Source organism: Ornithodoros turicata, unplaced genomic scaffold (assembly GCF_037126465.1).
Source record: "Ornithodoros turicata isolate Travis unplaced genomic scaffold, ASM3712646v1 ctg00000903.1, whole genome shotgun sequence".
In the NCBI taxonomy this organism is placed as follows: domain Eukaryota; kingdom Metazoa; phylum Arthropoda; class Arachnida; order Ixodida; family Argasidae; genus Ornithodoros; species Ornithodoros turicata.
In genome coordinates, this window is record NW_026999413.1 from 545,773 (window position 1) to 559,988 (window position 14,216).

General features: G+C 44.4%; 1 protein-coding gene across 4 annotated transcripts in view; it reads left to right on the forward strand.

The window, feature by feature from the left end:
- The window catches only part of LOC135375593 (Fanconi anemia group D2 protein-like), a 339,045-nt gene that overhangs the window by 202,092 nt on the left and 122,737 nt on the right, over positions 1–14,216 (forward strand). For all 4 annotated transcript variants that reach the window (XM_064608269.1, XM_064608270.1, XM_064608271.1 and 1 more), the window contains exon 32: positions 12,570–12,659. In XM_064608269.1, the coding sequence (XP_064464339.1) occupies positions 12,570–12,659 (90 nt within the window). The remainder of the gene's footprint in view (positions 1–12,569; positions 12,660–14,216) is intronic.

Genomic DNA, 14,216 nt, shown 5'->3' on the forward strand with positions numbered 1-14,216 from the left:
GAAAGAAGGGTGGCTCACATTGCATTGTAAATCGTGTGGATGTAAACCTGTTCTATGTGAGTGTGATGTGATTGCTAAGTGTGCTAATAAGACCACTAGGGAAATCATAGAAGCTGAAAATGTTGCAGCGCTCGGTACATCATGCGTCAGCACCCCCTCAGTGTCTTTATCTGATAAAGAACTTGCTTTTCTGAGATCACCCAAACCCTGCACAAGACACATAACCTAAGTGTTTTTCTAAAATAAACCTGTTGGAAGTTAGCGCCCGTCCCGTTTGTGTCTGCAGTTTGTGTCTTCTCGTCTGCGCTTCCCTGCCTCGTTATGCTATACCAACAAGCCCAAAGGTTCGCTCTTCTCTCATAACACCTGTTTACAGCATGACCATCTTTGGCTGGAGGTCACGGCAGATCGAGTGTCATTGTGTCCGTGTTTCTAGAGAAGGCGTGCTATCATTCTATTGTCGGTACTGTGGTGCGGGTGCTTTATACTGGCACCACCAGGGGGACTTGAGTGCACCGACTGCAGGGGGATAAAAACGGGAGACTCTTTTTGGCTGTAGTTCGAGTCACACAGGCTCCGCCTCGTGGCGTGCGTCATATGTCACGTGAGGAAGGACAGAGAGAGCAAGGGATGAGGCGGGAATGGCGGGAAGAGCACAGGCGGGGAGGTAAGATTGGTATGTGCACGGCGGCAGAACTGTTTGCAAGTAGGGCAATTTATGCGATTTTTTTGGGAATTCTAACTTCAAAAAAGGTATTAAGAGCGGTTATATTTATGCAGCCCGTCAGACTGAGATCACGATAACCATTCCGTTAAATATTCCGTTGAAACAGCACTTCCAAACACGTCATGAAATATTATTTACGCTGTTGCCTGTGTACTGCTGTCCGAGGCGTGTTACCCCATTACGACTTCTCGAATTCAGCATTATGTATTCGATGCACGGCGATTTTCACATTTATCTTACTTCACAAAATAATATAGATTATCATGGCTATGTGTAACTTTTGTACGTGTAACGTGTTTACTCTCATATTAGCCTCTGTGAAGTAGGGTAGGGTCCTGAGGCTACCAGGGGTAAACATCGCACATCATCATAACTTCTCTATTATTTATTATTGTTGTTGTACGTGGTTCCGAATTTCGAGATATAGATATTAACAAGAACAGATACAGAGAAACTTATGGCCTTCGTCGCTTATGCGCCAGGAAAACCTGAATCATCATCATCATCATCAGATACAGAGAAACTCTTTCATTAAATGGAATACAATAATCACACTGCTCTCAGTCCATTCTTTTGCTCTTTTATTTTATTTTATGTTTCCAGCGATTTGAGCACACATTTGAATCACACACCACAGACACAACTGCATGCTCACACCTGTCGCACTTAGTCTAAATTGTATTATACTGCAGTTGTCCGGGTGTTAAGGTGACGTGACAGAAGACGAAAGTTCAGGGAGTTCAGAACAGTCCTCTTGCGATTTGTAGTTGTTGATCGCAAAATTTTCCAAGTCCAGCAGCAGGCACTTGTGTTGCCGTTCGGCAAACACTGATCCCCATCTTGGGTTTCCTCGCCCTTTTTTATTTGGTCTAATAAATATATCCCCCCACCCCACCTTGCCCGCAAAGACTAGTGAACGAGTTACTCTTCTTCTTGCAATCTGGAATGATATGCTTGGTTTAATCAATCAACAAAAGCTTTCCTCGCCGTATGAATTATTTTGAGTGACAGACACCCAGCGCTGTCACCGGTCGGCTTTCCTATTTTGCCCGGGGAAGTGGTGAAACTTCAGACACTTCCCCGTTTCGCTCGAGAGGAAGAACCACCTGAATGCACTCAGTGTAGTAAACCTCTATCTGTTTTACACAAACTCACCTCATGTCCATCCAGCAAGGCTATGCAGTAGTGCGCGTAAAACACATTTACCTTATAAAACTACGAGCACATGTCCACATTCCACATCTCTCCGCAGTTAGAAGAGTCCCCTGCGGTCAGCGCGCGGGCAGAAGCGACCTTCTCACGTGACATATGACGTTTGCCCAGAGGCAGAGCACGTGTGACTCGAACTACAGCCGAAAAGAGTCTCCCGATAAAAACTGGCGCCCATGTTGCGGGGCGTATCTGATATGAACAGAAGTGTATGCTTGCGGGTTCCAGGCTTGTACTGGGATGGAATAAACAATGTTCGTCAGGTAAGAAGCTATGGCTCTGGACTTCTACTTCGTAGGAAGTAATATGACATGGTGTCAGAAGTGGGGTTGCAGAGTCACATAAATTCGCCGCAGCATAAAAGGCAAGTTCGAGAAGCAAACATAGTAACTCCAAGTTAGTTGACGTGACTGCCAGCCGTCAATGCCGTTTTCGGTGAAGACACCAGAAGCGTTCGACTTTCACAATTCCGCCGGGTGGACAGACTGGCTTCAGGAATTTGAAGGCTTCAGATATGCCCCCAACATGGAGAGGATAATGAGTAGAGCTCTATGTTAAACGTTTAAACATTTTCTTAAGAAACGCATTTCGTAACACGTTTCACAGGTTAAACGTTTTCTTAAAACACGTTTAAACGTGTTCTGTTAGATATACGTTCAACAGCATGTATACGTATTTAAACGTTTTCGTTCGCATAAACGTACAGCGGCACGTATACATATATAAACGTTTTCTTAGGAGACGTTTAATCGTTTTCTTTCGCCCTCGAAACACTACAGCTTACTTTCCTTGAAAGATAGTGCAGGGTATCGTTAAAGTGGCATGTCACTTTGTCCTGCTCATTTGTGACTGTCTCATGTTTAATAAAGAACAGTCACAGCGCAGGGCGCGTTTTATTCGGTTTCTTGGTGGTTAATAGAGCATTGCCACGACCCCGTTTACGCCAGCGTACACTGAACTCCGCTCCGCATGCACTCGTGGCATTGGGATTGCTGACACTCCAAAAACGGAGCTTTATGTCATTGACATTGTCCGGCAGAATTACAATTCTGGGTGTTATCCTTTTCTCCATCCCAATTTGTTCATAACGGGAGGTGTATGGCTGTTTGTGGAAATTTGCGTCAGTGCATCATGCCACAAAAGTCGTGCTCATCCCTTTTTTTCCACTCTGGTGCAAGAATATCATTCGGGACAGTGATTGGTTCTTAACGCGTAATTGGAAAATGTTCTGGTTTTAGAGTGCAATTGTGGGAACCAGTAGGAAAGAGCAGGTTACATGCTTCAGGATAAAGTAGTCGCTCAAGGTGACAATCTTCCGTGTTGGTCTTTTCACCAAAATGCTACTCGCATAAAGAAGGTAAATACGGAATTTTTAGTATAAACTACCCAAAAGATTCAAACGTCATCACCGACATTACGAGCTCGACATGTTTAAAACTGTAGTGAAACACGTCGGTCCATAATGAAATCTACGACGAAAATGAACACTGATAGGCGGGGCGACCTAAAAGCCAAATATGAACTGAAGTAATAACCTACTTATAGGACAGTAAGAAACTGGCGTAGTTGGTAATTACTGATGGGAACCATGGATGCGCCAGGCTTAACAGGGACAACTTCTGTCTCTGTCCACGTAATGCCTGGCGCGTCCATGTTTCCCATTAATAAAGAAAAGAAGTTGTTTAAATAGCTATCCGTTTCGAAAGCCGTTGTGTTTCGTATTAACAAGACGTTTAAACGCTTCACCTTGACATAACGTTCAACCGCTTCATTTTAACGAAACGCTTAAATGTTTCACATTAACGACAGGTTTAAACGTTTCGCATTCACAAAACGTTTAAACATTTCATAAGGAAACGTTTTCCAGACTATATGGGAATCTAAACGGCGTATAAACCGTTTAAACGACAAACGAACTTTTAACGAACGAAAAACTTTTTAAACGAAAGTCGGAAAAACGTGTTAGATCCCGAGCCCTAGTAATTAGGGATCATTTTGTCGTCGGTATAGCAGGTAAAGCTCGCTCAGAGCAACTGCAGATGATCTCGGATCTTAACCTGGAGACTGCCACTCGCAAGGTCAAGTTGAAGGAAAATGTTCATGGGCAACAGGAGGTCATCAAGAATACCAGCATAGAAGCGAAGATCAAGGGTGTAGGACTTCACAAGGATTCCCATAAGGGACAAGATCGAGTGATGTGCAAGTACTGTGGGAAGATGGGAAGAGTGCACATACATGGCAAGTGTGCCCTGCTTGAAATTGTTACTGTTACTCGTGCAAAGTAAAAGGACATTTCTCCAACGTATGTACCAGGAAGACAAGTAAGACAAGGAAGGAAGGAAGTAAGCAATGCTAAAGTAGGAAAAAAGAGTTTACAAGCCATCGTGTTCAGGGTATGTCTTGCAGTAATTTCACTTTGAACAGTATGCAGCATCATGTAAGACAGAAGACGTCTTAATCTCCAGCGAGGAAAGCACTTTATGTAGATGTTGACAGCAACGGACATACGGCCAAGTCTAAACTGGATTCTTGAGCAGAAGTGCCTGCGGTTCCAGACAGCTTTGTAGGCATCCCTTCAGTGCTGGAACCAGTTACAAAACTTATCACAGGTCCAGATTCAAGTACTCTCTTCGTGACCGGGAAGTTTTGCTTTCACATTAATTGAAACAGCAAGGAAACGAAAGAGGTGATTTATGTCGTCATGTCTCTCTCAATGCCTCTACTGGGGCTGCCAGCTCTGGAGCATCTTCAGATCATCCAATTCCTGGGTGAAGTAAACTTCAATGCCTCTGAGCAGGGAGCTGATGAGGTATTCCAAGGTATAGGAATGCTACAAAGAGAATACAGAATTAAACTTCAACCAGAGACTGAACCTTTTGCTCTGTGTACTCCTCGTAGAGGGCCTATTGCACTGCGACAGAAAGTGAAGGAGGAGCTTGAAAGACTGGTTGCAGCGACATCATCAAGGCAGTTTCAGAGCCAACTGAGTGGTGTGCCGGGATGGTTCCTGTGTTGAAGAAAACTGGTGAGGTACGCATATGCGTCGATTTAACGAAGCTAAATAACTTTCTTATGAGAGAATGCCACATCTTACCAAGTGTTGAAGGAATCTTGGGTTGCATTAGAGATGCAACTGTCTTCTCTAAGCTGGATGCAAAGTCCGGCTTCCACCTGATTCCGCTGGCAGAAGAAAGCCAGGAGTTTACTACATTTATTACACCCTTTGGTAGGTTCTGCTATAAGAGGATGCCTTTTGGCATTTCGTCAGCACCAGAAATTTTTCAGAGAGAGATGCTTCGCATTCTCGACAGGTTACCAGGGGTGGTTAACCTCATCGATGACGTCCTTGTTTTTGAATCAAGTTGTGAAAGCACAGCAGGAGATTAAAGGCCACAATAGATGGCATTCACAAGGCAGGTCTAACCCTGAACGACAAAAGTAGCATCTTCAGGGGATCAGAGGTGTCATTTTTAGGAGTCGTCGTATGCAAAGATGGTATACGACCAGAGCCCAGCAAGGTCCGAGCCGTACAGGATCTTATACCTCCCCAAGATGTATCTTCGGTTAGAAGAATCTTCGGGATGCTCAACCGCTTAGCTGGGTTCGTCCCGAATCTATCAGATGTTACGACACCACTGAGGGAGATGCTGAACAAGAACGTATCGTGGTATTGGGGACCTTCACAAGAGACAGCTATGCGGAAGATAAAGACCTTATTGTCCTCTGAGAGATGCATGTCAAGGTACAATCCAGATCGTCAGACTCCTGTTTCTTCAGATGCTTCTTCTCATGAACTTGGAAGTAGTGTTCTCCAAATACAGCCCTCAGGTGAGGTGTGGGCAGTGGCATTTGCCTCGCGCTCATTGACAAATACAGAGACATTATTCTCAAATTGAAAAAGAGCCATTGGCTGCTGTGTGAGGTGTGGAGAGATTTGAAAAATTCCTTAAGGGTATCAAATTTACTATAGAGAGTGATCATCGACCACTGGTGGCACTACTAGAGAAGACTCCACTTGATGATCTTCCTCCGAGAATTTTCAGGTTCCATAGAGACTGTTACAGTTCCAATATTCGATCATCTTTGTACCAGGAGCACAGATTGCTACAGCTGTCAAGAGCACCATTGTGTCACGTGGTAAACATCAATACTCTTTTGGTGGAAGAGGCTGAGGCACAGAACAATGCAGCAATTTCGAGTCCACCTGTAACGCAACGTTTTTTCAGAAAGGTGTGACAGGCAATAATACAAGATCCTATGGTATTTTTATTAGTCCGTTATTGCATGAAGGGGTGGCCAAGTAAGGATCACCTTCCGTCAGAGCTTCGGGTGTTCTGGAAGTATAGAGGTGAATTAATACATGAGAATGGTCTGGTACTTAAGGGGCAGAGACCCTTTATCCCATCAAGTCTGAGGTCTCATGTGTTTCTTTAATCTATGAAGGTCATGTAGGGATATCGAGGTATAGGGCCCTAGCACAACAGTCCGCATGGTGGCCGGGCCTCTCAAAGAAGATAAATGAGGCTGTGGAATCGTGCCCAGATTGTGTGCATGCCCTTATAGTAAGAAAGGAGCCCATGATTGCAACCAAACTGCCCGAAGTGCCGTGGCAGCGCGTTGCTACAGATTTGTTTGGGTTCAGAGAGAAGAACTATTGATTAGTTGTTGACTATCGATCGAATTATCCTGAAGTTACATCAGTGAATGAGACTACAGCGTCAGCTGTGATCGAGAAGTTGAAGAGCATTTTTGCGAGCACACAGTATTCCAGAAGTTCTGGTAACGGATAATGGCCCGCAGTTTCGAGTTTTTGAAAACAAATATAGTTTTCAGCATATTACATCAAATCCACGTTATCCCCAGTCCAGTGGTCAAGTAGAGAAGATGGTGCGTACAGAGAAAGACCTAGAAAAGAATCGGGATCCATACCTCGCACTGCTGAACTTTCGTAATACACCAGCGACTTTGGGATTGAGCTCTGCTCAGCTCTGTATGGGCCGAAGGGTTCAAACAACCTTACCGATGATCCCAACCATGATGATTCTCACAGGTGTGCAAGGGGATGACATAAGGAGGAAGCATGTGTGCTATAACCAGAAACAAACAAACAAACAAAAAAAATAGGTATGATGTTCGTCATGCGAGATTGTGAGAAGATTGCCTCCTCTGTCATGTGGGGAAGAGGTCTGGATTCAAGACCTGGAGCAACCAGGGAGACTCGTCCACGAAGAGGATAGCCCACATTCATATACCGTCCAAACACCATCTGGTCAGGTGCGAAGAAACTGCAGGCATTTGCTACCGCTTCGAGGATCTTCTCCAGAAGTCGCACAAGAGACTGTAGGAGCCAATTCTAACCGGGATTCTGTTGTCGCAACAGATGCTCTTACTCCCAACTGCATACAAGGGGGTTCCGGAAGTGATGTTGTGGCATCGGCGCGTCGGCACCTCGACCGGGACAGTCACGTTATGGACGACCGTGTAAATCAAAAGTATTTTTAAAGTATCACAGAAGTCGTTTTTAACACCCAGATTTCTTCCTATAAAACTGTTAAGTAGGCCAGTAAGATGCACTGTGCGAAGTAATTTACACCACAGAGTCATAATTATTGCAGAAATTGAATTTAAAATACGCCGCAAAAAGCGACCGTGCGCAACGGTGGTGAAGAGCAGTACCAGCCTGTGATCTGCCTGGAACCTCGCGCTGACGCTATAAGGAGAACGCTCGCTGATTGGCCTAGAGAAATGTCGTCTGCTACTTGGCTGTTCGGGGTTCTGATAAAGCCTTTCTCCTTGCTCGGTAATGCTTCGGCCGCTCCTTCTATCCCCAATTCTCCGAGAAAACTGGCAAAACAGGTTTACGGCGGCAAAAAGACAAGGCGCTGACCCCCACTGACCACCAAACCAGGACGAGTCTCCTTATGCCGTCATCGGTGACGTGCCATCATACCTCCTCATTCTCGTTATAGCTGGAGTGGCAAGTTAATGGTGAAGGCGCGGAGCTATGTTTATGTGAGTTTTTTTCTGGGAAACAAATTGCACACATCAAAACCTTTCGCGCTATTCGGTAAAATGACACACACACTTGCATCAGATGTCTTAATCTGAAATTTTTTTGGATGGCCCTCTGTACTCCTTTAAACTTACGAAGGGGGGATGTGGTGTGAGCGCTTTATACTGGCACCGCCAGGGGGAGTCCCACCAATGGCAGGGGGATAGAAACAGGCACCTATGTTGGGGGCCCGTATCTGATGTGAACACAGGCGTATGCTTGCTTACGTTAGCTTGCAGGTTGCAGGCTTGTAGTGGGATGGTATAAACAATGTTCGTCAGGTGAGAACCTCTGGTTCTGGACTTGTACTTCGTAGGAGGTAATGTGACAGGTACAGCCTCGTGCAATAGTTTCATCTTCTCCGATAACGATCACCAAACTGAAAAAATACCTGCACATGTGTGATGTGATGTGATAGAACAAGAAGAAAAAAAGTATCAAGTTCCTTTTCAAGGGTTTTCTGGTTGAGCACAGCCACCCGCGCAGCGACCACGTGTGACCGCTGTGAAGTTTCGCAGCGAGTGAAGTTCCACACCAGTTTCAAAGAAAGCGAAACTGGTGTGGACGGACGAAGACCACTGCCATCAATGGTGAAATGGCTGCGGCCGCGCAAAATGCAATGTTGGAGAGCCTGAGACAACGTGTCTTTGCAATTGCGGTTGATGGGAGCAACGATAGTGCGTCACAGCCCCACTCGATATTGGCTACTTGTTGCGTAGATGCAATCCCAGTGGCGTCCAAACTTAATGCCCCCCCGTCGCACTGCGGGCCGTCTTCCTAATTTTGAGTTTGTCACGTTGGCAGGTACGCACATGTAAACTTCCATACCTTCATCAGATGTGTCATTATAGGCAGTTCTGTCTGTTTGAACCTCATGAACAGTGGCATCATCAGCCACCACTTTGGTAACACATTGCTGTTTATTCTCACCTAGTGCCCCAACGATGTCTCATCACCCCCTCAGTTTGACTCCATATCCCACCTCTAGTACATCAGGTTCCGTAGTCAATGTATCCACTCTCTTGCTCTATCACTGTGTGGAGATCAGGCGCATCATCGTCACCCCCGGACACTGGTAGAACAAAACCTGCGCAGGAACCAGTCCGTGATAGGCGCTTACACACCTCGTACCACACTACATAGAGAAACTGTGCAGCTGTCAGCGATGTTACTTTAAAATCAGGGACTCCTTTGGTTCTCTCGATGTTGAAGAACAATCAACAACATGCCGCTCATATATGCACACTTTCAGGTTCTCTTGCGTTTCGTACTTGCACCATCACTGACAACTTCGCGTTTTCTCGTCGGCCTTCAGAATAGTTAAAACTGCCGACTAGAAAAGGCTGTACTTCTGGTCGATAGATGTCACCTTCCTTCCTTCCTTCCTTCATTTTGTTGTTCATCAGTGACTACAAGCTTGACATCCTACTGCAGGGCTACTGTGCTTTACGTTTCTTCCGTTGAGACCGCCATCTTTGATACCAAGTGATATGCTGAACTGGAGTGATGTGAATCCTCCTTCGCCAGAGCACAAAGTGATCGCATCAGCTCCAAAGAAAACAAAGCGTCGTAACCAGCGCAGAATGCAGGTCAAACGTGCAATGACTAAGCACACAATTGCCTGGCATTCCCATTCCTGTGTCCTATCGCCGTAATTTCACGTGCATTAGCCGCAGCTTATGCACGATTTTTTTTCCTGACGTGTGCTCTGCGGCTTATCCACCCTAGTACTAGCACAATTTGTTGCCGGAACGTTGTGGTAATGTTTTACTCAAACGTTGCAGAAACATGGATAATGTCCTCTTGACAATCTGTTGCAGCAACGTTGCTGGAAAACATTTCTGCAACATTATGACAGCACTAGAACCATGTTTCCCCAACACAAATACAATATTGCGGCGGCATTTCCGTCATGTTTCCACACTATTGTGGCCCCGTCACAACAATATTCTTCAATGCACACACAATACTGCGGCAACATTTGGGTAATATGTTTTACAGCCAATGTGTTACAGCCATATTTCTTCAACACAAAACAATATTTAGGCAACGGTTATGTAACATTCCTACAACACTGTTACAGCGTTACATCCATATTTGTTTAATACACCCCAGGTAGCACTGAATGGCATGGCAACATTTCATCAATGTCGTACTGCGATGTTGCCTAAACGTCATTAATGTCCACGACTTTAACTTCATATGCAACATTCATTTGTAACACTCAAGCAACATGCACACAACACAACAACAACATTGCGGCACCGTATGTACACATTTTTCAGTGTGTGACTACGTAAGTGCCATGCCCCTCCCGCCTGACAGGGGTTCGGGGAGACCCGTATTGTCATCAAGCAGGAGAGCTACCTATGGAGGTAGACTCTGCTGGGGAAACTGCTTGGGCGTCCCAATCTGGATGGAGCATATACTGAAACACAAACTGTTGGGGAACTTTCATTAAGTGTAGTGGGGCGTAAAATATTTGCAGCAGTGATGATGATGCATACTTGCAATTAACCCACATATCTATAACAAGTCAAGTATGTGCAACAACGTTCCTGACATCCCTTCATGTCAAGTACCATGTTTTTAAATCAGGCTTGTGCTACATGGGATATTAACTGAGAGGAATGCACGAGACCACCTCGCAAAACCTGGACACATTACAAAAATGTTGCCTGAAATGTCATATTTCTTTTCCAAGAAAGATTGCTATGACGTCGTCTAAATGTCACAAAATTACAATGCAAATGTTGCCTCCACATTGTATTTGTGTTGGAGAAATATGGCTGCAATCCTGTCTCAATGTTGCAGCAACATAACACGAATGATGCCTCAATATTGTACTTGTGTTGGAAAAATATGGCTGCAATCCTGTCTCAATGTTGCAGCAATGTAACACAAATGGTGATTTAATATTGTATTTTTTGTTGGAAAATTATGGCTGTAAGGCATTCTCAATGTTGCAGCAGCATAACACAAATGTTGGCTTCATATTTTATTTGTGTTAATGGAATATGGCTGTGAAGCTGTCTCAGTGTGGCAGCAACATAACACAAACGTTCCCTCCATATTTTATTTGTGTTGAAGGAATGTGGCTGGGACGCTGTATCAATCTTGTGGAAATGTTCTCAAGCATCGTTGCTGGCAAAACATTTTCAAGGGGACATTACCGACGTTTGAACAATGTTTGAGGTAACATTTTCACAACTGTCTTGCAAAATATTGCATGACTATAGAGGACGGTCAGGTGCTTGGATGAGTAATGTTGCTCGAAGGTGACTGAGGAACGTTCAGGCATTGTTCCATAACAATATTGTGGAAACATATTGCAGTGCCACATTGCAGGAACATTGCAAAATGGATAGTAACGTTGGCCCACTTTTGGTAATATTATAATGTTAACAAATGTTGCAAAATGTTGCCCCACATTGGACAACATTTGCACTGTTGCTTCAATGTCACGGCAACAATGTGTGCTACTAGGGCACCGGTGCGGCTTATCTGATGACTGTTTTTCTCTGGTATATTCCTCATGCGCCGGTTTTAACGAAAGGCCGACAGTGTCTCTGGAACAGCACCGCCCTGCCAATGCACGAAGAATACGTAACAGGGATGTGTCCAACTTCGAGTAGACTGACCTCCCTGGGGGCTTAATTGCTTCATTGTCGTTACGGTCGTTATGAGCTAACGAGTGATGGAAAATTAAAAAAGGCGGGAACGTGACACATTGCGCGTGACGTGTACCACGTCCTTCATGTATCGCATGTAGAGCGTCTTGCACGTGTTTTAGCACGTGCCCTTCTCTACGAATGCCCTGCCCTTTATTAGCTCGTAACGCCTACAAGCAGCTTTAACGAAAGTAGTGACAGTGATTCATGTCTTTTGGAAGGCCACTGACCCGTCGATCCATGAAAAAGAAAAAGGGCACAACCCGATCTTGATAGAACACTAGAACTGACCTCCTTTGTTGTATACCATGCCGACCCCGGAGTATGGACCACAGGGTTTATGGCCTTCTCTGTGGTCTCCCTTGTCGCACAAATCAGTTGCGCCATAGTGCCCGCGGCTTATCTGCGAGTGCGGCTTATGTGCCTAAAAATTTTCAAAACTCTCATAAAAATGTGTCGTGTGGCTTATCTGCGGTGCGGCCTATACGTGTGAAATTATGGTATTCGCGGAAGAGAGCAACGCATCAGAGCTGCATCTAGCCAAAGCCGCCATGTGAGTGGCAATGCGTCAACATTGCTATACGAGTACTTAGAATGGGTGAGCTCCATCTTAATATGCAGGTCCTTTCCTCGTAGAAACAATGCATATTTTGACTGTCAAAGTACGTAACACTGATCATTGTCCAAGAAATATCGTTGGGCTCAGGATCTTTATATGTAAAGCTCCTGATACACTGTAGTAAATCTATGACTTGGCCCTGATCAATTTACTATTAAGGAATTGCGTGTATTGTGAGAAATGCTCATGACATTCTATTTAACTGGGAACTCTTCCCTCTGGCTCCTCTTCCTGTACCTAAAATTGTCCATGTTTTTTGCTACCATGAAATAAATTTTTTATTGAACGCAGTACTTTCCTCTCGGAGTCCCCGTCTGTGCTGAAAGCTCTTGAAGACATTGTGGATGAAGAATCAAGTGACTTACGTGGCTTTCTCAATAGGTGAGAAATATTCCCATTACTACAGAACAACTGAGATATTTGTTGTTGTTTCTTCGCCTGTACGTGGAAAGAGGAGTTTTAGTCTCGATGTGAAAAGGTGTAACGGATGTTGTGGTTTGCTTGTGTAGTTTGAAGCTCTGTACATCTGTACTTGCTACATTTCTGCTTACAGTAGACTCTTAATTCATTCCCTGAGGAACCACAGGTGTTTTTTTCGAATTAGCAATATTTTGCCAACGTATAGGCGATGTGCAGGATGGCCAGCACACCACTGAGCGCCAAACAGTGTCAAACGTGTTGGGAGAGCTGCCCTAGTTCACAGTGGTAAACCTGGAATAAGAAGGTATATTCCGCCATGACGCCCATTGTCAATTCGTGTAAATAGGCGTCTGAATTCTTCTAATAGTAGCTATTGTGTTTACAACTGCCTGACACTTGAAATAATGTGTCAACAGCAAAATTTTATTTATTTCCTGGGAAGGCACGGGACCAGGAACGGCAACAGAAATGGATTCCTGCTGTAAAGTGGCAATAGTGAATTGCTAAAGTAGTCAAAGTGCTATGTATACACTCATGTTTTTGCTATCTGTGGTGTGTCATGTGCAGAAAGTGTCTTGGCGTTTTCGTCACCTCCAAATTAGATTTCTGACTTCGGTACATGGAAAAGTGGCAGACAACCACACTTGTACGGTTTTCATACATTTTGAGTGTTTAAAAGTTGGAGAGAACACAACTGACATCAATGCCTGACACAAACACAACTGACAAAAGAAACAACTGAACGCCGTTCACTTCTGATATTTGTGAGACCCCTGTCGACAGTGGAGACCTTATTATTAGGGAAGCAGCCAAAATTGTTTTCACTGTTTCACAATTTAATAGAGAAATACCTTGCAGCTGAAACTATTTTCCACAAAAAGAACCAAATAGTGTAAACTGCGATGGCTTTTATACGAACTTGTACTGAAAATACACAATGAAAATACCAAAGCGATACAGAACTGCTTTGTCTATGACAGCATTGAAGGAATACCTTGGTACCTGCATAAATGACAAGTGTATCATGGCGGCACTTACAAATACTATTTCAACTGCGTATATCGTGAAATTTGTCTGAGGCATGTTTTTTCCCCCACAACCACACTGTCTTCTATGCTGCATGAAACATCGTGGACATGCCCACTCTCATACAATTTTTCTTCCTTTCGAAGAATCCCTGATCGGAAATTGGACATTTGTGTCAAATGTAAAGCAACCCTACCAAAATATTTATACTAGACATGTATGCTGATGTGCAGTGTTGTCTGCTAATGCATCTCTGCTTCCAACACAATTAAAGTGTTTCTCCACTAGGGGAATGAGCAGCGGCGCCCCTACAGGCCCTGCACAATGCCTTGTTCCTTATGTCTGTACACATGCAAAGCACATTTTTTTCGGTGTTTCCTCTGCTAAACATGCCATCGACATCTTATTGGAAGTTAAGGATGACATCTCGGTTATTCTGGTACTGCAAATGACTCGTCAAAGACACGCATATTGAAAGATAAACTAGTCCAA